The sequence below is a fragment of the Jaculus jaculus genome, unplaced genomic scaffold, assembly GCF_020740685.1.
Source record: "Jaculus jaculus isolate mJacJac1 unplaced genomic scaffold, mJacJac1.mat.Y.cur u25, whole genome shotgun sequence".
NCBI lineage: Eukaryota > Metazoa > Chordata > Mammalia > Rodentia > Dipodidae > Jaculus > Jaculus jaculus.
In genome coordinates this window covers 3250679-3275741 of record NW_025423515.1, presented here as the reverse complement: position 1 = coordinate 3275741, position 25063 = coordinate 3250679, and the positions used below count along the sequence as shown (strand labels likewise).

General features: G+C 40.1%; 1 protein-coding gene and 1 pseudogene across 2 annotated transcripts; one reads left to right on the top strand and one right to left on the bottom strand.

The window, feature by feature from the left end:
• The first annotated feature begins 601 nt into the window (after nucleotides 1-601).
• LOC101605507 (vomeronasal type-2 receptor 116-like) lies at nucleotides 602-11379 on the top strand. 2 transcript variants are annotated; one of them, XM_045141409.1, is made up of 8 exons: nucleotides 602-615; nucleotides 2983-3021; nucleotides 4985-5242; nucleotides 5499-5526; nucleotides 5679-6485; nucleotides 7661-7888; nucleotides 8784-8907; nucleotides 10466-11379. In XM_045141409.1, exons 1-8 carry the CDS (start codon nucleotides 611-613, stop codon nucleotides 11377-11379), a joined length of 2403 nt encoding a protein of 800 aa, XP_044997344.1. In that variant the 5' UTR covers nucleotides 602-610. The 2 variants fall into 2 exon arrangements, with proteins under 2 accessions (XP_044997344.1, XP_044997345.1); XM_045141410.1 differs by lacking the exons at nucleotides 602-615; nucleotides 2983-3021; nucleotides 5499-5526 and having other exon boundaries at nucleotides 4998-5300.
• A 6661-nt stretch (nucleotides 11380-18040) lies between these two features.
• LOC123457537 lies at nucleotides 18041-19561 on the bottom strand (annotated as a pseudogene).
• Between the last annotated feature and the right edge of the window lie 5502 nt (nucleotides 19562-25063).

Below are 25063 nucleotides of genomic sequence, written 5' to 3'. Positions count from 1 at the left end.
CACAGTGAAAAAAGCAAAGAGGCAACCTACAGAATGGGAAAAAATCTTCGCCAGCTATATATCTGATAGAGGATTAATATCTAGGATATACAAAGAACTCAAAAAGTTAAATAATAAGGAATCAAACAAGCCAATCAAAAAATGGGCTAAGGAGCTAAATAGAGAGTTCTCAAAGGAAGAAATACGAATGGCATATAAGCATCTAAAAAAATGTTCTACGTCACTAGTCATCAGGGAAATGCAGATTAAAACTACATTGAGATTCCATCTCACTCCTGTCAGATTGGCCACCATCATGAAAACAAATGATCATAAATGTTGGCGGGGATGTGGAAAAAAAGGAACCCTTCTGCACTGCTGGTGGGAATGCAATCTGGTCCAGCCATTGTGGAAAACAGTGTGGAGGTTCCTAAAGCAGCTAGAGATTGATCTACCATATGACCCAGCTATAGCACTCCTAGGCATATATCCAAAGGACTCACCTCATTTCCTTAGAAGTACATGCTCAACCATGTTTATTGCTGCTCAATTTATAATAGCTGGGAAATGGAACCAGCCTATATGTCCCTCAACAGATGAGTGGATAATGAAGATGTGGTACATTTATACAATGGAGTTCTACTCAGCGGTAAAGAAAAATGAAGTTATGAAATTTGCAGAAAAATGGATGGACCTGGAAAGTATTATACTAAGTCAGGTAACCCAGGCCCAGAAAGCCAAGCGCCACATGTTCTCCCTCATATGGGGATCCTAGCTACAGATGACTGGGCTTCTGTGTGAGAATGAAAATACTTAGTAGCAGAGGCCAGTAAGTTGAAAAGGAGACATAAAGGGTGGAGAAAGGAAGGGAGGAGGATACTTAATAGGTTGATATTGTATATATGTAATTACAATGATTGTAATGGGGAGGTAATATGATTGAGAATGGAATTTCAAACGGGAAAGTGTGGGGGTGGGGAGGGAGGGAATTACCATGGGATATATTTTATAATCATGGAAAATGTTAATAAAAATTAAAAAAAAAATATTTTCATATTATTCTCACTAATTACCCAATAACACACTCCTTGCCCATTTTTCTTTATAAAATTAGACAAATTAGGGTCGCTTATATGATTGTTTAGTGAAAGGTTATTTACCACGTGTTGGGAAACTTGTCAGTGGCTACATCACCAATTAACATGTTTCCCAGATATAATTAGCAGCCATTTCAAACGTTTAGTTCCATTTTACTTGGTACTCTATCAGCAACCAGATGTTGTAATTGCCAATATAAAGTGATTACTGTATGCTCAGAGTCAAACAAGACATCAGAACTAGACCCCTTTAGGTTGAGGGAACTTTGCAGAAGGTGGGATAATGTCTTCTTACAAAGAAAAACAAAACCTCAATTAAGGCTGCACATAGTCTATAAGTTAAAATGTGAAAGGAACAGCTTATCAAAGTTTACTAACTATAGAAGCAATCTTTTGTTGGTGATAGCAAAAGAAGATAATTGTGAATAGGAAAACAATAGAATTAGGCCTATTAGATCTGTAAATCAGTTGTTTAAAGTTCTGACTGAAAATACAAAATTAGTGAGACAATTCTTCATAGATATTATAATAGGGCTCCCAATGATATATGGAATTGGAAACTCCAAAATGAATTCTTTTGAACATAACCTGTTATAATTTTTAGATATTAAATTTTCATAAAAAGACATCAGTGATTATTAAGAAATATTTTAATCATAAAGTCAAAATATATCTACAGAAGAATTCTAATGATCTAGAAATCTATCTGTCTATCTACAAATAGAGAAGATTTAAAAATGAGGCCATAATAGAGAAAATCAAAATTTTATATTTACAGAGATATCAAAAAGTTAAGGGACCATGAAATTTTAACATGTGAAATATGACCAAATCCTGAGTTTGCTCTGCTTACTTACTAAGCACTAAGGTTAGTAATGTAAACTAGCTGTAAGTTAAGAGAGTATAGTAGTAAACTAGTAAGGTAAACTAGCAGTCTAGTAGTGGTACAAATTTAAGAAAAAATGCAACATAAATGCAGAGGAAAATGCCAGAAGAATTGTATTCATAATCACCACAACACAATAGATCTACATTGATAAACAATGTTTGGGGGTTGCATAACCCATCCATCCTCTAGTGTAACACAAACCTCAGCTCCCAAATGTTATCATTCTGCCCTTGTTACGTGCACTTGGATCTCACACGTGAATCTAAGCACAGTCTCCTAGTCACTACACCACTTTCTCCTGCCTATGTAATCTATGGCCAGCATCTCACATGGGGGTCTGCATAATCACATACACTAGTTTGGGTACAGTTAACCAGTCTCCATGTCCTTCCTTCCACCCACACTGCCAATTGGCAGATTCCAGTGAGAGTTTGGGAGCAAGTTCCCCATCTTTATGTCCTTCTGCCCACCTGTATTATCACTTCTGCGATGCCAAATGTGAGCCCAGGTGCAGAGGCAGTCCATGTGCCCTTCCTACTACTGGTGCCACCTGCTGCTCATAAGCTGCACATTAATGGACACTCTGCCCCTTGCCTCCTAAAATCATTACTAAATTACAAAAATAACCCTGAGAATTTATGGTCTTAATTCTCCAACCAGACCCATCACTGAAATAGATTTAAATACTCCCAGCATGGCTCAGGAAATTTTGAGGAAAGGGGTGGAAAGATTGTTAGATCCACAAGTTGGGACATTCTGCTCAGAGGCATCCCCCCAACCCATAATACATGGCCCACAATTCCCATGGTGTTGACTTTCATCCCCAGAGAGGAAGGCCTCTTCAGTAAAGGGGCAAGGAGGAGAGAAAGGATGGTACCAATAGGTGTTGTTTATATACAAAATATGTCCATATCTAATAAAAATGTCTCCAAGTAGAAGATTGGATCAGAAAAGAGAAAAATTTCCTCATCTCAACAAAATATATATATCTTGCCATTAAATAGATGCTATTTTGAGGGAACAGGTGGAAAATATTTTCTATGACATTGCATTTGATTGCCAACTTGACAAGAATGATATTCTGGATTAGGTCAACCCTGGGCAGTATTCCTGTGAGATGATGTTGACTAGGCAATTGAGGTTGGAATATCTAACTTAACAGTGCGCAGCACCATTCCAGAGCATAGATTCTGTAATGTGCAAATGGGAGAAAGCTGGCTGCAAATGCAAAATCTTCACTAAGCACTGCTGCCTGCTTGTTGGCTCAAAAAAAAAAAAAAAAAACTAGTCCCAGTTGTCATGCCTTATCTGTCAATAATCGCCTTATAAGTTTTGACTTGTTTAAGATTACCAGAAGGGGAGTCTGAAACGAATACTTCCTCTTTAAACTGATTTTAATTTAATTTTATGTGTGTATATATATATGTATATATATACATACATACATATACATATACATATACATATACATATACATATACATATACATATACATATACATATACATATATATATATATACACACACACACACACACACACACACACACACATACATACATACAGAGAGAGAGAGAGAGAGAGAGAGATAAACAGCAGAAGCAGAGAGAGAAAATTGCCCTGCCTGGACCTGAGATGCTACAATCAAACTCCACATCCTCATGTCCCCTAGTTCACATGTACAAACTTGTGCATGCCTCACCTTTGTGTTTCTGGCTTACATAAGATCTAGAGCTTCAAGCATGGCTCTTAGGCTTTGCAGGCAAATGCCTTAATTGCTAAGCCATCTCTCCACCCCTAACCTTATTTTTTTCAGCTATTTTGTCTCAGAAAAGAGGAGTTATATAATACAAGAAGCAAATGGAATTGCAAAAACAATGATCAACTCTTCTAATTGCTGATCAAATAGATTTCACGCCATAATGAGAGGAGATATCATAATTTCAAAGACACTATAACAGCCAAATTTTGTCATAAGTGGATAGGACTGACTGAATATTCAGCATTAATCAGAGCATGACCTTAGTCAATGCAGTATGATATGTAAAATCTTGCCATAGAGTAGGAATTTATACTGGACTTTCTGCATAAATATGGACACCTGATTTCAAGTCCACAGCCCTCAGAAACGATTTTGGCATGTTGATGTGCATCTCTAATTCCAACACTAGATGAGTTTGATAGAGAAGTATTCCTGGAGCTTGCTTGCTTCCTAGTCTCACCAAACTGGTGAGTTGCCAGTCATCAGACTAATGATGCTTAACATAATGGAGGAAAACAACTGACGTTGACTTATGGGCGTACTCAAACAAGCATCTGGTCTCTTCCCCACATTCTCACATATGCTATTGTCTCTCCCAAACATGAAGAAGCATATTGCCCACATATGCACGCCAAAATACCACAAATTAGATCCCTGGTTCTTCTATTGTTCATTTCCTACTATTATGAGTTTCAGGATGAAGATATGGGCAGATTTATTGTGTGGCACAGGTCTATTTTCAAGTTCATGAATGACATACAGTCTTCACCAGATCCTCAAGTTGGAAACAGGAAACAAACTTTTAGATATATTTTAATGATGCTTAATTAATTTACTTATGAGAGAGAGAGAGAGAGAGAGGAAGAAGCAGATAGAAAGAGAGAATGAGCACAGCCAGGCCTCCAGATACTGCAAACAAGCCCAGACATATGAGCCTCCTTGTGCATCTGGCTTACATGGGTTCTGGGGAATAGAACGTGGGTCACTGGCAAATGCCTTAACTGCTGAACCATTTCCCCAGCCCTATTTAGATATTTTTAAAACATAAATGCATTTAAGAATGGTCTGCCATTACAAAATTAAGAAAGAATACTCAGTTGGTCTTTATGTGATGCAGTTTCATATCCTCACATCAAAGTGAATGATTACATGAGAATTTCAGGTAAAAACATCATTTATCACAGGTATCGCATGTCCAATCTATCTGTTTCAAGGTTATCCTGTTTGGAAACTCATTCATAATAATCTCTGTGTTTCTTTTCAGTTTGCCAGTCAAAAAATATCAATATATTCTGACACTGATTTTTGCCACTGAAGAGATCAACAGTAATCCCAATCTTTTACCCAACATGTCTGTGGGATTTGAATTCCTTGAGTCCAAGTGTGATGATTCACTTGAAATTCTCCCATATCTAACTAGGATAGCAAAAATACATTACTGGGTTCCTAATTACAGGTGTAGGAAACATGCATGTTATGTACGTCTTACTGGACCAACATGGGCAGCAAGTATCAAATTTGGGACATTTCTGAAGCTCTTTGGCTTTGGACAGGTGAGATTTTTGTGATATACAGTATAAATCCTGACCTCTCCCCCCTTACTACCATTCTCATGTGCTTAGCGGTATTTCAAGTAGGGGACATGAGTTATGCATGTATTGTCCAATGCATTTCAAAGAGCTAATGACCAGTGATTTTTTGGGGTATCAACACTTCATCTTTAAGATTTGATTGGAGGAAGTGAGGAAACATACAAACAGATTTCCTACAACACTTACATTGCTAAGTAATTTTCCAGAAGCCTATGGACAGTGACATATGAGTAATAATTGGGTAACAAACATCCTTCCCACCATTCTCCCTATGTGGTGATTAGCACAATTCAGATCATGGATAGAGATTTTTTTCCAATTCCCTTCCTCATGTTGATTTCTATGTTCTGTGTCCTTTAGATTCACTATGGCCCATTTCATCCTATTCTGAGTGACCATTATCAGTATCCTCATCTGTATCAGATTGCCCCCAAGGACACAAGACTGGCTTTTGCTATGGTCTCCTTACTGCTTCATTTCAACTGGACCTGGGTGGGGCTGGTCATCTCTGATGATGACCAAGGTCTTCAATTTCTCTCAGACTTGAGAGAAAAGATGCAAGGAAGTGAAGTCTGTTTAGCCTTTGTGAATGAGATACCATTAAACATGGAGTTATACAATACAAGGGCTGAGACATATTATATCCAAATCGTGACGTCATTGGCAAATGTTGTGATGATTTATGGTGAAATGAATTCCACAGTAGAAGTGAGCTTCAGAAGATGGGCCTATTTAGGCATCCAGAGGGTCTGGGTCACCACTTCACAGTGGGATGTTGTCACCAAACATACAAGCAGAGACATTAGTTTTGACTCATTTCATGGGACTTTCATTTTTTCTAACCACCATCAGGAGATTCCCAATTTCAAGAAAAATATTCAGACAATGAACACTTCAAAATATCCAATAGATCTTTCTCTGTTGAAGTCAGAATGGATGCACTTTAATTGTTCCAATATTGAATCTAAATGTAGAACACAGAATAAGTCTTCACCCAACACCTCTTTAGAGTGGTATGCAGGTCAAGGATTTGACATGGCCATGAATGATGAGACTTATAATCTTTACAATGCTGTGTATGCTTTGGCATATGCCCACCATAATTTCTTTTTTCAACACGTAGATATTCAGGCAACAAAACCTCAACACCTAGTTGACTGCCCAAAGGTATGTATTGTCATCAGTGTTCCCTTCTAAGTTGATGCACACATTTTGAAACCCTGGTGCTGTGGAGTTCTTTTCTCAATTATGAATATTTCTATATTGTTTCATTTCCTACTAAGTGAATCTAGATATGAGATTACTAATTACGTTTGGGGGGAAAATACCTGACAGAAGAAATTGAGTAAGAATGCTTTCATTCTAGTTCACATTTCAAGAGTAGAGCCCATCATGATGGTGACAATATGGAAGCAGGAGCATAAACAACAACAAAAATTACTGTGTCCATGGCAATACACGGTCTGTACGCAGAAAGTGATGATATATATATATATATATATATCTTTCTGTGATTATAGACCCTTGGCCTATGGAATAGGGCCATATGTGTTCATTGTGAGTTGTCCCAGTTAAAGTCCCTAACAGAAATTCCTCAGAGATATGTCCAGAAATTTGTGTCCATGGCAATTCTTACTTGTGTCAAGTAGACAACCGTGATAAACCATCAATGTGTGAATATATGAAAAAGAAGACAGTGAAATTAATGATCTCAGTTTTGAGTGGCCTATGTTTAATGTGACAGATGATCCTGATACCATTCCAAATATTATGTTTGATATGTAATCCCATATATATTATCATGAAGTGCTTGCATATCTAGACGCTATCTTACTTTTCCCATGCCAAAGTATCCTGATCAGTTTGATTGACAGTACATATAAATTGTTAAAGTAATTCTGTCTCACTGTAAGTACTGAAAGTTACTTGATTTTCATAAATATAATGGGTTTAGAATCTTACATTGCCTCCTACCCATAACTGATGGCTGACGCCACAACGCACAGCCCATATTCCCCAACTAAGAGCAGAGGGGGAAGAGAGGAAGGAGGCTAACAATGGTACCAACTTGAATGTATTCACTGAGTACAAAAGTAATTTAAAAAGCTTATATCACTAGCTTTATATAACATTTGGTGGTCATTTTAGCAGTTTCTCCAAAAAGAAACTTATAAAAATATAGTAATTAATTTATCTGTAGAATTTCATTTATTTCACACTATTGGGAACATGCAATAGTTTCCTGCTGAAGGAATGAACTGAAAAAAATCAAGGTCTAACCCACAACACATATTATGTTTATATGTGTGTACAAACTTAATTTCAATATACGTCTCTTTTAGCTTTACAGCTCCCTGAAGACCTTGCAATTTTTGAATCCTGTTGGAGACCTAGTGACTGTTAATGAGAAATCAAAATTTGATGCAGAGTATGATATTCTCCACATTTGGAATTTTCCACAAGGTCTTGGAATAAAGGTGAAAATAGGACAGTTTTCTCCACATCTGCCCCTTGGTCAGCAATTGTATTTGTTTGATGAGACACGAGAGTGGGCAACAGGGAGCAGGCAGGTATGTTGTACTCACTGTGATGCTTTACCATAGACGCAAGATGCAAAATCATGTGGGGCCATGTGTGCCCTTCAGTGTTTGGTGAAGTGCAACATGTTTTATAGGATCCTTTTTCCAGTGTCCTAGAGTTTCTTTCTGTCTTATGAAAAATATTTGGAAACAACAGAATACTTTATCAAACTCTCCATACATAAGACAACTTTCAGTGTACTAAATGGAGTGTGGTCCTTAAATTATATTGTATGTTGTCAGACACTTCCAGACACAGACTGAAGTCTTCAGGAGAGGGGCCTGAGCTGCCAGGCCCTGCTAAGGACCCTAGGGCTACAGGGCTGCAGGAGGCCACTCCCTCCCCAATCCCTGCACACCTGAATTTAGGTGGCATTGACCATACCCCTGTGACCTTTGGACAGGTGCCTAGGAAACTCCTTATCAGCTGGCAGCCTTCACTCAGTCCTGAGACCATATATCACCTGATCCACCACTTCCTCCCCACCCCCACAACCTCCAACACTCCCCACCATTGCCTACATGCTGGAAAGATAGTTCCTAGGCATAGGCTAGCAACATTTAAAACCACCAGTCCCCTTAGGGTCCTCCCCCCACCCTCAGATGCTTATAAACCCATTTCCCTGACAATAAACAGAGAGAGCTGTTCATGCGAAAATTCCTCCAGTAAGTCTTTTACTTTTGCGTGCTCACCCACCCTGGCCCTGAGCTCCTTCAGGGAAGCATAGCCAGGCCCCAAAGGACACAGGAACCCACAGTATGTGGGGAATATAAGTTCATTAATAATGCATTGTTTTAGCATATATTTGTGAATGAAATCCTACCTGTTATACATTTCTCTGGGGTTTTGGTTATTGTTTCTTTTTTTTTTTTTTTTCCCCCTCAGATCCCCTCCTCTGTGTGCAGTGAGAATTGCAGGCCTGGATCCAGGAAGTTCAGACAGGAGGGAAAGGCAGCCTGCTGTTTTGATTGTTCTCCTTGCCCAGAAAATGAGATTTCTAACAAAACGGGTAAGTTGATGTCTCAGGTAGAAATTCTCCAGTTATTATGGGGACTAGTTTCAGTCTGGAGGGGAGCTGAAGAGACAGATAATATCTCTTTCTTGCTTAATATAATTACTTTTAAAACATGATAAATACTTCTGACCATAAAAATAGCACTCACTTTCCTCCACAAACCTCATTTTTATTACCTAGATCCACTGTATTGTTAATTCCCCCACAATAAAAAAGAAGCTCTTTGAAATCTAATAATCCAGGAAGATGTTATCCCTTTCAAGGATTATGACACCTGATACTTTCTTCTCATACATATAATCTGCTTTGAGTCTACATACATTGAAGATTACAAGAAGGAAGCTTTCACACACTTATTTTCCCATTACCCAGTAGGTTACTGACAGAAAAGAAATGCCCATAGATGTCATTACTTTAGCTTTAGAAATATGCAATTTTCCAAATACTGTCAGTGTTAGAATAGCATCTAGTGAGTACATACAAAATAATTGAGAAAGAGAAGTTAATTATAAGACAACAGACAATAGCATATCCAAACATTAAAATCCTGTTTCAAGAAACCTATATATTCTAATTAAAATGTCACAAGTCAGCCGGGTGTGGTGGCGCACACCTTTAATCCCAGCACTCGGGAGGCAGAGATAGGAGGATCACTGTGAGTTCGAGGCCACTCTGAGCCTACATAGAGAATTCCAGTTCAGCCTGAGCTAAAGTGAGACCCTACCTCATAAAACCAAAAAAAAAAATAAATAAATAAATAAAAACCCACCAAAAGAAAATGTCACAAGTATTGTTTAACATGTATATTTAAGGAGGTAATGGGAGATGTTGAGAAATAAAAAGTAATAATAAATGTATCTTTCTGGAGTATGAAGACTAAGAGTTTGAACATTGAATGGATGAATGGCTGTAATTTTGTGTTACCCTCTATTTGACAGGTGAGAAGGGAAAACAACATATGGAGGTATCATGTTAGAGTTGTACCTAAATTCTGCAAGAAATATGAGCAAAGGGATTTAAATAATAATGTAAATGTTAATACCTCCATATTTTCATCTTAGAGCCTGCTACATGTCCTCATACCCAGAGCATGTTTCCAGTGTCCCAGAAACCAAAGTGTGTGGGAGGGGTGGAGTGTTGATAGATGAAGTTAATAAAAAAAGAAATATGACTGAGAACTTTTTTGATGTGCATCCACTGCATAACATCATAAAAGAGAATTAAAATAATAAAATATAGAATAACTATGACATGCCTACACAATTAGTACAATTGTGTGAACAGAAATTTAGAAAACATGATTAAGAAAAGTAACATTAGAGGTATAGATGGAAAAATCTACTTTGGTTGAAATATTCAGTATGAGATACTGTATAATTAATGAGATGGTCTGTATTAACTGGGAATCATGGCTATAGAGCAAGCTACCCTGATTGTTCCCAGTAGGAACAAGCAATACAAACATGATTGACCTCTAAAACGTGTGCTTGGAGTGTAATTTGAAGAAGGAAATATTGCCACTATCCTGACGATACTTTGCTTTGTCTGCCAGATATGGATCAATGTGTGAAGTGCCCAATAAACCAGTACGCCAACAAACAACAAACTCACTGTCTCCAAAAAACTGTGACATTTCTGTCCTATGAAGACCCCTTGGGGATGGCTCTGGCTTGCTTGGCCCTGTGCTTCTCTGCACTCACTGCTCTTGTTCTTGGGGTTTTTGTGAAGCACCAGGACACACCGATTGTGAAGGCCAATAATCGCACAAACAGCTACATCCTGCTCATTTCTCTCATGTTTTGTTTTCTCTGTTCATTGCTCTTCATTGGATATCCCAACACCGCCAAGTGCATCCTGCAGCAGGTCACATTTGCAGTTCTGTTCACTGTGGCTGTGTCCACTGTCTTGGCCAAAACAATTACTGTGGTTCTGGCCTTCAAGGTCACTGCTCCAGGACGAAAGATGAGGGAGCTGCTGGTATCAGGAGCACCTAACTTCATCATTCCCATCTGTACTTTGATCCAACTTGTTCTCTGTGGAATCTGGCTGGGAACATCCCCTCCCTTTGTGGACACTGATGCACACTCAGAACATGGTCACATCATCATTGTGTGTAATAAAGGCTCAGTCACTGCCTTCTACTGTGTCCTGGGATACCTCGGATCTCTGGCTGTAGGGAGCTTCACTGTGGCTTTCCTGGCCAGAAACCTGCCTGACACATTCAATGAAGCCAAGTTCCTGACCTTCAGCATGCTGGTGTTCTGCAGTGTGTGGCTCACCTTCCTCCCTGTCTACCATAGCACCAAGGGGAAGGCCATGGTGATGGTGGAGGTCTTCTCTATCTTGGTCTCTAGTGCAGGGGTGCTAGGTTGCATCTTTTTTCACAAGTGCTACATCATTATATTAAGACCAAGTAGAAACTCTCTTCAGAGGACTAAGAAAACAACATATGGTTCATCCAATTGATTTTTAAATTTTAACTCATATGTATTGATTTGATACATATCTCAAAGAAACTCTTACACTATAGTAACCAATAAATACTAAAAAATGGTAAGCTGTTTGTTTATGTGTACAAGTGTTATTTGTTCTCTAATAATATTACTAGCGTTTTTGCACAGACTTCAGGCCAGGTTCCATTACCCAGCACCTACTGAAAGCCAGTTTCACAAAGTGGCATATGCCTTTGTAGTTAGGTAGCAATACCAAGAATAATCATTTTCTCCCATCTTACTCAGATTCGTAATAAAAAGATTTAGAAAAAAAAAACAACCCCTGCTAATTTACCATGCATTGTGCTCCTATCAGTCTTGATCATGTGCAATGTATCTGATTCATTTTTCAGGTTTTTCAATGAAAATCTGTTGTAGAATATTGCTGAATAGAGCAAATGTCTTTGGGCCTGACTAAAACGGTTGCAGTCAAGTGCTCAGACTATTCAGATATACAGTGGGGGTATAAGTAAGAGATAGAAGTATATTACCCTTTGGAAGAAGTAAAGTCTGTACATTAACCTTGTTTCAATATACATTAAGGTTATGGAAGTGTTTGGAATAGCCTTAAAAACTTGAGGATGTATAACTAAAGCTAAGATTGTGCAGACCATTGAAGGCTCATTTCCATTATGTAAGAGGATAAAAAAAATGATGCCATTGGCAAACTACTACATTTGAAAATTAATTTTTTGTTACAATGATATTATTTAACACATTTGCAGTTTAGTGGATTGCAGATCATGAAAACTTTGGTATTTATAAAACCTTTCATTAAATGACTTTTGGTGTCCTCATTTAAAAGTTTATAAACATAGGAATCAATTACTTGTGTATCATTTTAAGCAGTATAAATTTTGCTATCAGTTGCTAAACAGATGTCATTTGTCTGTCAAGGATTCAACTATCTGGGACTGGTTTGTGAATGTTCTAGTGTTATAGAAGTGTGACCAAGAATAGGTCCCTAGTACACCTGCATTGCTTAACCCTTTCCTTTTTTTAAACTTTGTTTTATTTTATTTATAGGAGAGAGAGAGGAAAATAGATGATGATGATGATGATGATTATGATTATAGAGAGAGGGATAGAATGGGTGCACCAGGGCCTCCAGCTGCTGCAAATTAATCCCAGATGCATGTGCCACCTTGTGGATCTGGCTTAAATGGGTCCTGGGGAGTAGAACCTGGGTCCTTTGGCTTTGTAGTCAAGGGCCTTAAGTGCTAATCCACCTCTCCAGCCCCTGCTTGCCCCATTTGGATGTTAGACTGCTTTCATCCATTCTTTTCTGTCCTTAAACGTGCTACACCCTATTGTGATGACATTTGCGGTGAGACATCATATCCAAAGTACTACGCCAAATCTTTGAAATTCCACTCAATTATTTACATTTGGAATTCTTAGCTTAGTACCCAAAGTAACGTAAAATAAAACTCAAATGTGAGGGAAGAGATACATCCTGGCCCAGGAGCAGAGAGTTCAGCCCATGGGACCTTTAAACAGAATAGCAATTGTTTAAATCACAGTCATTTGTTGTGCTGAAGAAGAGAAAATACATAGAGTGCCTGTAGAACTTCCATGACTGCCAAATTGCCATTCATTGTCCATATGGAAGGCAGCCAGGTGTGAGGAATAATCCAAGTGGAAGAGAAAAGCCATGGCATTAGTGTTAGCTTCCCGTTAAAACTAAGACGATGATTTACTATGTTATCTTCCCCCCACCTCCCACCCCTGCCGGAACTTTCTTCTTTGACTTACCTGACGGAATGTATCAGCATGTTATTCTCATGAAACATGATCTGATATCAAGCCTGAATGTCTTCCTGAACAATACAAATTTGAATGTCATATTTAGAGTGGAGTAAATAATAGTTGACAAGGGACTAGATCATTAACAGTCCTTTTTTTTCTTTTATACTTTGGTATTTTGAAGTATGGTGTTCCTTTAGCCAGCCTGACCTGGAATTCACTATGAATTCTAAGCATGGCCTCCAACTCATAGCAATCCTCCTGCTTCGGCCTCTCAAGTGCTGGGATTGAAGGTGAGCACCTCCACCCTGCCCATGTAGTAGTTTTATTTTTGGTTGTTTTTAGCTTGTGTGACACCCAGAGTTGATCGCATTTATGCAAAAATAATATAAAATATTCAAACATTTGTCCATTGCTGATTTCTAGACCTGTGTATAGATTTGTGGTAGTCTACTTCTCTTTTGTGAGTAAGATTAGGGACTAATCAGCTTTATGCTCACATGGTCTCTGAGGCTGCTGTGACACACCACTGCTATAGTGTGAAAATAGCCATAAGTGATACATAGTGGATGGATGTGACACTTTTTGAACAAATCTCTAATGGACGTAGTACTATTTTGACTTAAGTAGCATTCACATGCTATGAATTACTTGAATTTTAGAATTTTTTTGCATATGAATGCTTAGAACGGTACAATTGTGATTGAAAGCTTTAGCTCAATAACCTGTTACTTATTTTATGAATAATAAAATTAGAATATTAAGCATGCAATATTATCATAAAAACAAGAAAGAGAAAGTGAGAGAATGGGTGCACAAGAGGCTCTAGTTTCTGTAAACTAAATACAGATGTTTGGGACCCTTTGTGCACTTGCTTTACGTGGGTACTGGGAAATCAATGTAGCGTGGTTAGGTTTGGAAACCAAGAGCCTGAACCACTGAGTAAACTTGCCAGCCAAGAAATTTTCAGTTACTAATCTATGGTGTCTAGAATCAGCTTTATCCAGCCAAAACATGGCCCATAATACAAATATTTATTTTAAAATTCAAGGCATGGTGGTGCATGCCTTTAATCCCAGAACTCAAGAGGCAGAAGTAAGAGGATCATTGTAAATTAGAGGCCACCCTGACACTCCATAGTGAATTCCAAGTCAGCTTGAGCTAGATTGAAACCCTACCTCAAAACTCCAAAAATAAATGAATTAATAATATTTAAAATAAAATTAAATTAAAACTAATAAAATTCATATTTTAAATGCCCTATTAAGTAGCAGGTTTCCAAATGGCTTGTTTACATGTCTCTGGTTTTGCACAACCTGCATTCCAATATGTAAAGGAATTAAGGTGGAACCGGGTTCAAAGCCTCCTCCCTACTAGCAAGCTGTCTTTGTGAGAGAAGGTGCCATGAAATCCATTGTTAGAGTAAGTCCTCAACATCTGTGTCCCATGTGTGTCCTCCACCATTAACCTTTCAGTCCTGATGTGTCCACAGGGACAAACGTGGTCTCCCTATTATGAGCGCATCAAACTGCTTTCTGATTGGATTTGTACAATGCTAGTATCCCTAGAATTAATCATTACCACAAAAAAGGAAAAAACAAGGCAAAGAGAGCCACCATCTTTGACATGGCCATATGTTATTTTTTTTTCCAGATTGTCTGACTCTTAATATGTGCCCTTGATTTTCACCTTAAAGACATGCACTCCCTCACACAATCCACCTGGGTCTTACCATGTAAACCTTGTGCACAAATTCAATGTACAGACTTGTCAGTCCTCTTATCTTACTTCCAAGATGCTGAAGTGAAAAGTGACCAGTGCAGATGACCTGACTTAAGTGTAAGATTCTTGGAGCTACTTGTACTGGGACTGCTAGACCACTTCTTTCCCCTAAGGGCCACTTCTGGTCATTTGGGCTGGCAGTAATGGGCACCCTTTTCCCAAGATTTCCCTGAGCTGTTTGTGTTCAGGGTGCACATCCTTTTCCTGACTCTGCAGATCCAGAACTGTTCTTGTGCACTTATATAGTGACCAGTCGTTTTAGGACCTGCTACATTGGAACCCACATAACTTCTGGTAGTTCCAGCTCCTGATTAATGAAACAGATCCACTTTTCTGCTGCTAGTTCCTAGCTCCCACTTTTAACAGGCTACACTTGTCTTGTATTCCAGGTTTCACCAAAGGTATAACATCACCTATTGATGGGTATTCTGAGACCTGTCATGAGTCATCACTGTAACTTCCAAATATGCCAACTCTAGGATGATAACTGATACCACTGAGAACCTAGAGGTCACAGTTGTTACTATTACCATTACATATTCACAGTTGGGAAACTAATCACATCTCACGTAGGAGTTCAGAGCATTCAATGTTCTAGTTGAAACCTATGTCGATGTAATAAAGTCTTCAGTTTACTTCCTTTGCGGTATTCATGTCTATTTTATTCATGCAGTGAAGAAGAACAAAGGAGACTTGGCCTGTAACAGTAGTGGCAGAACCTTGCCTTGCATGTTGATTCACACATGCTCATATTCAAGAAAAGATCTTGGTAACAAATTACCATAAAATGTGCACAGAGCCAAAATGCATTATGAAAGACACTCAAAAGATAGCGTATACTGAAACATTATATAAATAATTTATTTATTTGTGAGGAGGACAGAACAAGAGAGCACCAGCTCTCTTGCCACTATGAACAGAACTGCAGATCTATTAATACTGGGAAATTGAATGTGACTCATCAGGATTTCCCAGCAAGTGCATTGAGCATTTTCTTTGCACAGCTCATAATGAAATCATTTTAGAGAGGACAGAAAAGATATGTTAAAGTTCATTGTAATCCATATGAGGAAATTTCCACTTGGTTTAATTGATTTCAGCCAAACAGGTAATGAAAAATAAGTAAAAGTTATCAAATAAAAGATTACTTCACTTTTTTCCATTTTTTTTTTAGTATTTTTACAAATTTATTTAAAAAAATAACAACTGCAATGACATCAGTGATCAATCACCTGTAACCCCTGCTGCTGGTGGGGGGGGGGGTGGAGAATCCTATATAGTTGAGTCCCAAAAGAAAATCAAGACATCATCATCAGGTGCCCTGTAGCCAGAAAAGGCTGTTGGTCCAGTGGTGTAAGAGTGTAAGACACTGACAAAAGCAGTGTAACAATGCAGTTAAAATATGTACACTTACAATTCCTTGCAAAAAAAACAAAACAAAAAAACACCACTCAAGTGATATGACTATGCATTAGACCAATTATTCGCTCATCCATTCACTCTGGACCTTTGAAGTTATCCTTACAGTCACTGACTAGAGCAAATGAGTAAGTAAACGAGGTTAAAGAAATGAGTCATGGTCAGCCCCCCCACTTTGCAGGCAATGCTGTTGTGCTAAAATGACCCCACATAGACGCCATGTCACCATGGTGACACCAAAGCAAACAAGCAGGCTCGAACCCGTGTCTCCTCCAGATGTAACATTCAGCAACGAGGTTGGCATTACTATATACAAAACTACACACACAGAGAGCACTAGGATTGTTGGCTTAGCAGTGGACATTAGGTATGAGGAAATCTCCAACCAGATCAGTTAGGAGTTTTTAGTGATCTGAAAAACCTGGGGCTGCTGATATCTGAACACTATGTAAGGAGCAGCTCCTCTGGCCCCAGAGGCCAGACTGCCGGACAAGGAAGACATCTCGCTACTTTGCACAGTTGTTTGTTTTTAGTTACAATGGTCTGTCCTTGTGATGATTTTTTTACAGGGTCAGATTCTTTGTCTTAGTGGAGTTCAGAGTGAAATCAAAGATCCATCTTTACATGTGCCCCGTATTTCAACCAACCTGTTATCTTCAGAATGACTGTTTTCTTGCTGTGTTTGCAGAGAAGGCAGCCAACTCTTCTGAAATATCGTCTTAGTTTTCTTTTAGGGCTCAACGTCTAGAAAATAGATTTTTTGGGATGGGGGTGTGGCTCAGTGGTAAAAGGCTTGCTTAGCAAAGATTTCTGTGGCCCAACTCATTTTGAGAGCTGTGGCCCCGCAGGCATTTCTGCTATCAGTCAGTGTCATGAAACCTCACTGCCCAAGGCCTACAAAGACAGGAGCCCACAAGGGAGAACTGTGCCACAGGTTCACGCATCTTCCGCGGGAAGCGCCCTGGACTGTGCCCGGGACAGCATGACTAACTAACAGTGCTTTCCAGAAAACGGGAAAGACTCAACCTCAGCCTCCTTTCAGGGCTTGACAACAGGTCTGAGTGCCCGTGGGAGCGACGTTCTTCAACCCCTGCGCTGGAGCCGCGCTCTGCGGCAGCGCGTGGGCAGGAAGAGTCCTCTCCCTTCTGGACTGAGAGACACATGGATCCTTCCAGGCCCCAATGCTGTCACAAAGTGCATGACTGGAAACCTCTAGTCTGTCCCTGCATAGGGCAGCACATACTAGAAATGTCTTCAGTACTCAAGCTCTGGAAGAGTTCTGTTCTCTACTGGGAAAGGTATCTGCAAGGTCCATGTTCTCTGAACTGTTAACAGCAGCCACAGCAAAGACTATGGACCAGGTGATGGGACAGAGACAAGTACAACTTGTCAAAGCTAAGAAAGAGACCAGCAATGTGTTTTTGGTATTCAAGACTTTTTTTTTTAATCATTTTATCCCATCTGAAATATCCCTCTGGACTTCTCCTGGCTCAAGCCAGCATCTGCGCAGACATCGTCTTACCACCGATCAGGTGACTATGCTGCAGGGGTCACTGTCACCGCATGCTGTGCCTGGAAGCTGCCTGTGAGTAGAAGCGTCTCTGCAGTCTACCAGCCCAGACCCACTCCACAGGAGGACACCGTCGAGACTCCACGGGAAGACGAGGGCTGTGGCTCCCTAACCAGAGCTCAGGTTGAGAAGGCTGCTCACTCCCACTGCAATGGCTGACGGCTGGCTTCACCGGTCAGCGTAAATGCTCATGTAAGGAACGCTTAGCTGGCACATGTCTCCTTGCTTGATCCAAGTCCCCAAAGGCCTCTGCCATCGACAATCTGAAATAGTCCTAAATGGAAGGGTGAGACAAAGGCTGGCAACTTCAATTTGCCAGACACCGTGGTGATTACAATACTGGCCACTTCTTAAAAACCAAGTGGCCTCTGTCCTGTAGAAGGGCAGAGTGTGTTCAGTATCCCATTGGAAAAGTGGATCGATTCCAGGAACAGTGGTGAGGAATATGAACGGTCAAGTTCTCCCACCCGTCTGGGGTTAGGACACTCGGATGATCTGAGTCATGGCTTCTTCCTCAGCTTGGCTCGGGTCTCTATATAGCCCCGGATGGCCTTGAACTGCTGATCCTCCTGCTTCACTTTCCAGAGTAGCTGGGATGAGAGGCCTGCACAACCAGGGGCTGGGTCTGGCTCTGTTAACTGCACGTGGGCGCCGTCCTTCTCCTTGGGAGAGAAGAACCGCCCGCCTTCCCCGCGCTTCCGGGCCATGGCGTGCCGGTGCCGGACTCGTGCAGGTATTTCCGTCTTTCCTTTGGGATCTTCCCTTCGGCCTCCAGCTTAGCCCGGCCCTGCCTCCTCTTCAGAATGTGGTGGTACTGCTTGGCCTTCACGTAGAGGGGCTCTTCCTCCAGCAACTCCGCTCCGGGCAAAGGGATCCTCTGGATAGCAGGCACAGAGCCAGCGCCCGGCACCATCATGACCATGCCTCCTGAATTGACCACGTTGCCTGCCACTGGCAGTGTCGTAGTGACGGTCCCCTGCCCGCTGCTGCTAGTGTTGGTACTGGCTCCTGTCTGAACAATCTGTGCTCCTGCCAGACTGGCTGCGGGGATGGTGATCATGCCTGAAACAGGGACTGTCACTTGTTGGAGAATCGTGCCGTCTGCATTAACTGGCTGGTAGACGATGGTCTGCCCTTCAGCAGGCTGTGCCACCTGCTGCCCCTGGACAGCAATCTGCTGCTGTGTCTGAGTGTGGCCGGCAGTGGCGGCTGTCTGCGGCTGCTGGATGATGATCTGCTGGGTCTGGCCCTGCTGCCCTTGCACTTGCACGGCCTGTCCTCCCTGGATCTGGATCTGCCCTGGCGGGACCAGCTGGATCTGCTGCAAACCCTGTGTCCCAGACATAGGCACCTGCATGATGGTTTGGCCTTGTCCACCCGGGACAGCCTGGACCACGATGGGCTGGCCAGTTGAAGTAATCAGCTGGCCTCCACTGACTTGCACCATTAATGGCTGTCCTTGTACCTGCTGCTGGATCTGCCCAGCCTGCACCACGATCTGCTCGGTGGAGCTGTTGCTGTTTGTGGTGTACTGCTCCATGGCCTCCTGCCCCAGGGAGATTCTCTCTGGAGAGCCCGGAAGGCTGCCAGGCAGTGTTCTCGTGCCTCGCTCCCCCGGTTCGCTGCCCACGCTGATGGGCTCCAGTACCGACCCGAAACCCAATCAGAGGCTCCAGCCGCCGCTGCCGCCGCCGCCACAGCCGCTGCCTCGCACAATGGAGAACCAGAAACAAAAGGGGGAAATCGGGCCTCCCTCCAACCGCCTTCCGTGCAGGCGCCTCCCAGGCCACGCCTCATAACCACGTTTTTCCATTTTTGATGCATGGTAGCATGAATGGACAGCACTAACTCATTTTCCCTTCAATATTCTCATCACTGTAGGTGAGCACAGTGACTTCTGCATGGAGTGTAACTTGCTACTGAAAGAAAGGGTGAAATGTATCCATTAAGAATTCTTTCTTGCCTGGGAAAATGTGTATAATATCATTTGTAGGAAGGATATTTGCTAGTCTGCTAATCAAGTTTAATGTCTTTCGCCTGGACCAGAATATAGCCATATCACCCCATTGTTGTCCATTGATTCCAATGGCCTGAGGTCTGCTATGGACCAAATCACATCTGGAACTAGAATCTATTAAACCCCATGTATTCTGCAAATTGTTAGTATGTATACAAAAATTACATGCAATGCAACATGAGGCTATCATTTGACCTAAATATTACTCACCTATGGGCAATTTTGGTTGTCCATTAGAAGTGTGATTGGGTTATCCCATTATTGAATGACTTTAACTATACTGAATTCTGAGGCACATCAAAATTCTTATATCCATTAATCCTAAACAACTCATATCTATTAGGCCCTTTACTACCTCATGAGAGTCAAATATCACATAGCACTTAGGAAAGACACATACCATCTCTGTTGTGAGGTTGCTGACGAATTATTGTTTTTCTTAAATCTCCTTCTGTTGTACTTAACTTCTCAATGCTGAGACAAACACCCAAGCAAAAGCAGATTATATGATGAAAGGGTTTATTTTAGGCTTACAGATTCCAGGAGAACCTTCATTATATCACAGAAAGCTGGAAAACTTCATCACACATAAGAGAGTGAAAGAGAGAGAGAGAGAGGGAGAGAGAGAGATCACTAGAGTTCAAGCTGTCTCAGAGAACACATCAGGGCTGCAGAGCACTTCCAGCTCTGTTCCCATTGACTCAACTTCTTCCACAGGGATCTTACTGCCAGAAACTTAGTAGGAATCTTAAAGGTGTTCAAAAATACATGAAGTTATGGAGACAATAATTAAGACACCACAGCTATCCAGACTAATGAAGTGGGTCTCAAACACAACTCTTACCCACTTTCATCAGTGATTCCTGTCCTTCCTCTGTTATCTTATGCAGACCTCAGTTGGAAATAACCAAGTGTCACTGATGACTTGTATGAGCTCATCCAATAGGAACTGTGATCTCCCCCATTATACATGCTTGTGAAGCCTTTGTCTCATGAGGGATCCATAGGTAAAGTGCTCTGATTCTCCACTTCCATGATACTAAGTCTGGCCCAAAGCCTCATGATCTGGGTGGTGAAAGGCTCCCTTATTTCTTGTTTAACAGTATTTCAGTTCCACAATTCAGTAGTTCAATAACCTTGAACAATATAATTTTATATATTTGCCATTTAAGCCTTATATAATCATGCTGAATCATGTTTTTGTCTTCCTTTGTAATAAATGTCAAAACTTATAGGTTCTTCTCATAACTCCTCCCTTGCTCTGTGTCTTCCCATTGTCTCCTTCCTCCAATGTGTTCTTCCATTGTGTCATACCAGCTGTAGGAACTGGCAATATCATCTTACCCTTTTCTAATTTCCTTGACAAACCAGGAGGCAGTAAAGAGGATATCACAGGCATGAATTTTGGAGCTGTAACTGCTCCCTTTAGTGGACAAGTTCTATCAGTTCAGAAAGCTCAGTCTCATCACCTGTATTGTCACTCACTGCAAGAAAAACACTTAACTAAATATTTTGCTCATTATCACATCCCATAAGAACTACATTCAGGGGCTATGATGTTTTCTCTACTTCATCAAACAATTTAAGGATGTCTTACTTCTCTTGTAGCAAACATCTTAATCAATGAGAAATCTTGTTCAATACCCCGTGAAGAAGATAGTGATCCTATGACACACCAAGATGCACTTTAATGTCAGACATGTCACCCTTATTCATGAATTATTTTCCCCAGAATTGTCCATACAAATGTATTATTCAACACCATATGAGTATACCATTCAAAACTTATACAGATATTTTGCCATGAACAATTGATTACCATTTTATTCAGCCCCAATTTCTTTTTTAACTTTTAAGAGATTCCCTATAAAAGATGGTTTTATTTTTATAAATAGCTTATAATTTTTATTGTTTCTGCCATGCAATAGGACCAAAATGATTGTTTACTTATTGACCTTAATTAAATATTTCTCTCTGGAAAGCAATACATCAAAAGTTTATAAAATGTTATATAAAGTTTAAAAGTGTGTTTGTGTGTGTGTGTGTGTGTGTGTGTGTGTGTGTGTGTGTGTGCAAAAGAGGGGGAGAGAGAGAAAGAATTATAAAGAGAGTGAGACAGAGACATAGATAGTATGGGCACAGCACAACCTCTTCCCACTGTAAATGAACACCATATGCATGTGCCAGAAGGTTCATTTAAGATTTTGTGCTTTCTGTGAAATAAAATCTGGCCTGCAGGCTTTACAAGCAAACACTTTTAACTACTGAACCATCTCCATAGCCCTCAGTTGTGTTTATTCTCCCATTACTCAACTTCTTTCACACAAATATATTAAAGATAAATTTCTGTCCCCTTTGCAAATGACTTTGTTTTTTTTTTTTTTTTGCATGAGCTTTCTTTGGAGGTATATATTCACCTTACGTCGGAATAATGACAGATTTCTATGGTTCTCCTCAAGGTCCATCTTTGTGATCTGTGAGTTTACTGGGGTTATATGATGATGAAGTTTTGTTTGTATTATCATGAGTAATTAAAGCTGCTGTACCAACAGAAATAGTTGCATTATTTGGATGATGGCTCTCAGCACATGTGTTAATGGAGATTCCTGAAGACTGTCCTCCATTCCATTACTTTTCTACTATTATAAAGTGAGGAAAGGATATTTGTCTCCTATGTTTCATGGTAATCTGAGCCTGTGTCTAGTCAATTGCCTGGGTCATGGTAATTTTGTGAGTTTCTTGAGTTTCTTTTACCCTGGGGAGATAAGAAAATATGTCTTCACACAAAATAGGGCTCTGATGGCATACAGCAATGCCAATTCAGTCAACCAATGATTTTCCTGGGGGGTCACTTACAGAACATGGAGAAGAAATATTTGTAAAAATGTGGAACATCTAAAGCAGCCATTTAATGAGACCTCCTTTGTGAAGAATACTCCTTCCTCTGCCTAGGTATGAGGATAACTTACAGAGCATGGGTACCCAACAGCAACAGCACCACCTAGAAGTCTCATCTCATCCTGAATGAGGATTTCCCAGTGGCCATTCCCAAAGCTCCTTGTCACTGTCTGGGAGTATGAGACCACAAAGCATCACTTCAGTGTGGCTCACTATATCTGGATTACTCTACTGATACCCGTTCCTCAGCCTTGGGGGATGGTTTACTTACAAAGCATGCATACACTAAGGAAATTGCCTCAGTGGAGCTCATTATAACTTCACCAGTTACTAAGAACTTGATCTTCCCTGAAATACTGAGACCTTGTGCATTTCTTATATGCAGCTGGCACAGGGAGCGCTTGAATGCCAGGTCGGAGGGACCTGATGACTGTCCCAGGCCTTCTCTCATGAATCGACCCAGCTGCTTGAGATAAAGCTGGCAATAGTTGTTACACCTTTCAATGAGGGGGAAATTTGCTTCACAACAATGAGCAGTTCTGAGACATGTGGAAGTTACAGTGTGGAGAAAGCAGTTACACACTCACACACAATGGCTTTTCTTAGGTTGATTTCATATCATCCTAAAGTAATGGAAGACTTTTTCCTATCTGAGTATTTTCTTGTGTAGATTTTACTGCTTCTTTTGCAGACATCATAGTGCAATCTGCAAATATGTACCATATGATTAATTCTTACATTATTTTTATTCACTTAATGTCTTCATTTTAGCAAGTTGTTTTCCCCAAGGTTCAATAATATGACCAATAAGAGTAGAGAGCAAAGACATGAATATCTCATTACTGATGTTAGAAGGGATGCTCTCAGTTTTCACCATTTAGTACATGTAACGTTGGTTAAAGGACTAGTTTATACAGATGTTATTATGTTGAGATATTTTCTTTCTATTCCTAGTAACTTCAGGATATTGTTATGAAATTAGGTAAAGTATATAAAGCAAAAAACTCTCTTTTATGGGAAGATCATGTAATTTAATTTTTTAGTCTATTGCTGAATTTTATTTACAGTTCTTACATGACAATGACATTTGCATCCTTAAATGAAGCTCACTTCATCATTTTACAACATCTTTAAATATGTTATTAAATTATGTTTTCAACTGATGAATTAATAATTGATAAATTTTGCCCTTATATTCATCATGAAAATTGACCTGTAATTTATGTGTGCATTTTTATGCTCATCATACTCAAAAAGATTGTGGTAGTGTGCTGACATTTCCATTTTGTGTAATAAATTGTGTGCCCAAACTTTTAGGTGTTCTTTGAAGGAATGATGCAATATTGTAGCCCAGACACTGTCGTGTGGGGAGATTTTTTGTAAAATACTGCTTAAATTTTATTGCTCATAGTTTCATTTATGCAGTTTATATTATCTTGAATCAATTTGTTAGAAGATAATTGTATAGATATAATTCACGTCTTCTACAATGATCAAATTTGAGGAACATTTGAGAAACTTGAGAAAGGATGGGAGGAAGGTACTTAATAGGTTGGTATTGTATATATGTAAGTAGAAGAATAGATTAATGGGGGTGAGTCATCTCAACGTCACTGCCGTCTGAAAAGAGAAGATTCTCTACCCAAAGTGAGAGTAGCGTTAATATAAGGGTATAAATATTAAGAGAATGTCAGAGTCACATGTTGGGTCATGATTTGCAGAGACATTTATCATACCAATAACTGGGGGCTAATTCCCCAATGCAAGACCCATTTTCATCAACAAGGAGGGTCCAATGGGAGGAGGTAGATCACAGATGAGCCTAAACCATGGTACCAAACTGCCTGTATTTACTGAAAAGAAAACTAATAAATTAAATTAAAAAAATATTAAGAGAAGTGCTTACTGAGCAGTTTGATAAGCATAGTATATACATTTTTCCAGTCATCAGCAGATGTTACACCCCTAGGGCTCATGACTACCCTGTTTTAAGTTTTTAGTATCAGGGATGTATTTCTCCTCATGGAGCGAACCTACAGTCCAATTGGAAGGCAGTTGGTTTCCACCATGACAAATGTGCCACTATGGCACCCGATGGCTCATTTGGGATGGCTGGCCAATTAGAAGGCTTGCAGTGTCCACTGTTGAGTACCTTCACTGGTGGTATCTTTCTCCCATTTAATTACATGTAGAATGGCTTCTTCCAGCTTTCAGTCAGCTGGTCTA

Bases quoted from the DNA above. Each gene is read 5' to 3' on its own strand.
- LOC101605507 (XM_045141409.1), top strand. The intron at 7,889-8,783 runs GTATGTTGTACT...TTTCCCCCTCAG, and splicing joins GGGCAACAGGGAGCAGGCAG to ATCCCCTCCTCTGTGTGCAG. The intron at 8,908-10,465 runs GTAAGTTGATGT...TTTGTCTGCCAG, and splicing joins TGAGATTTCTAACAAAACGG to ATATGGATCAATGTGTGAAG.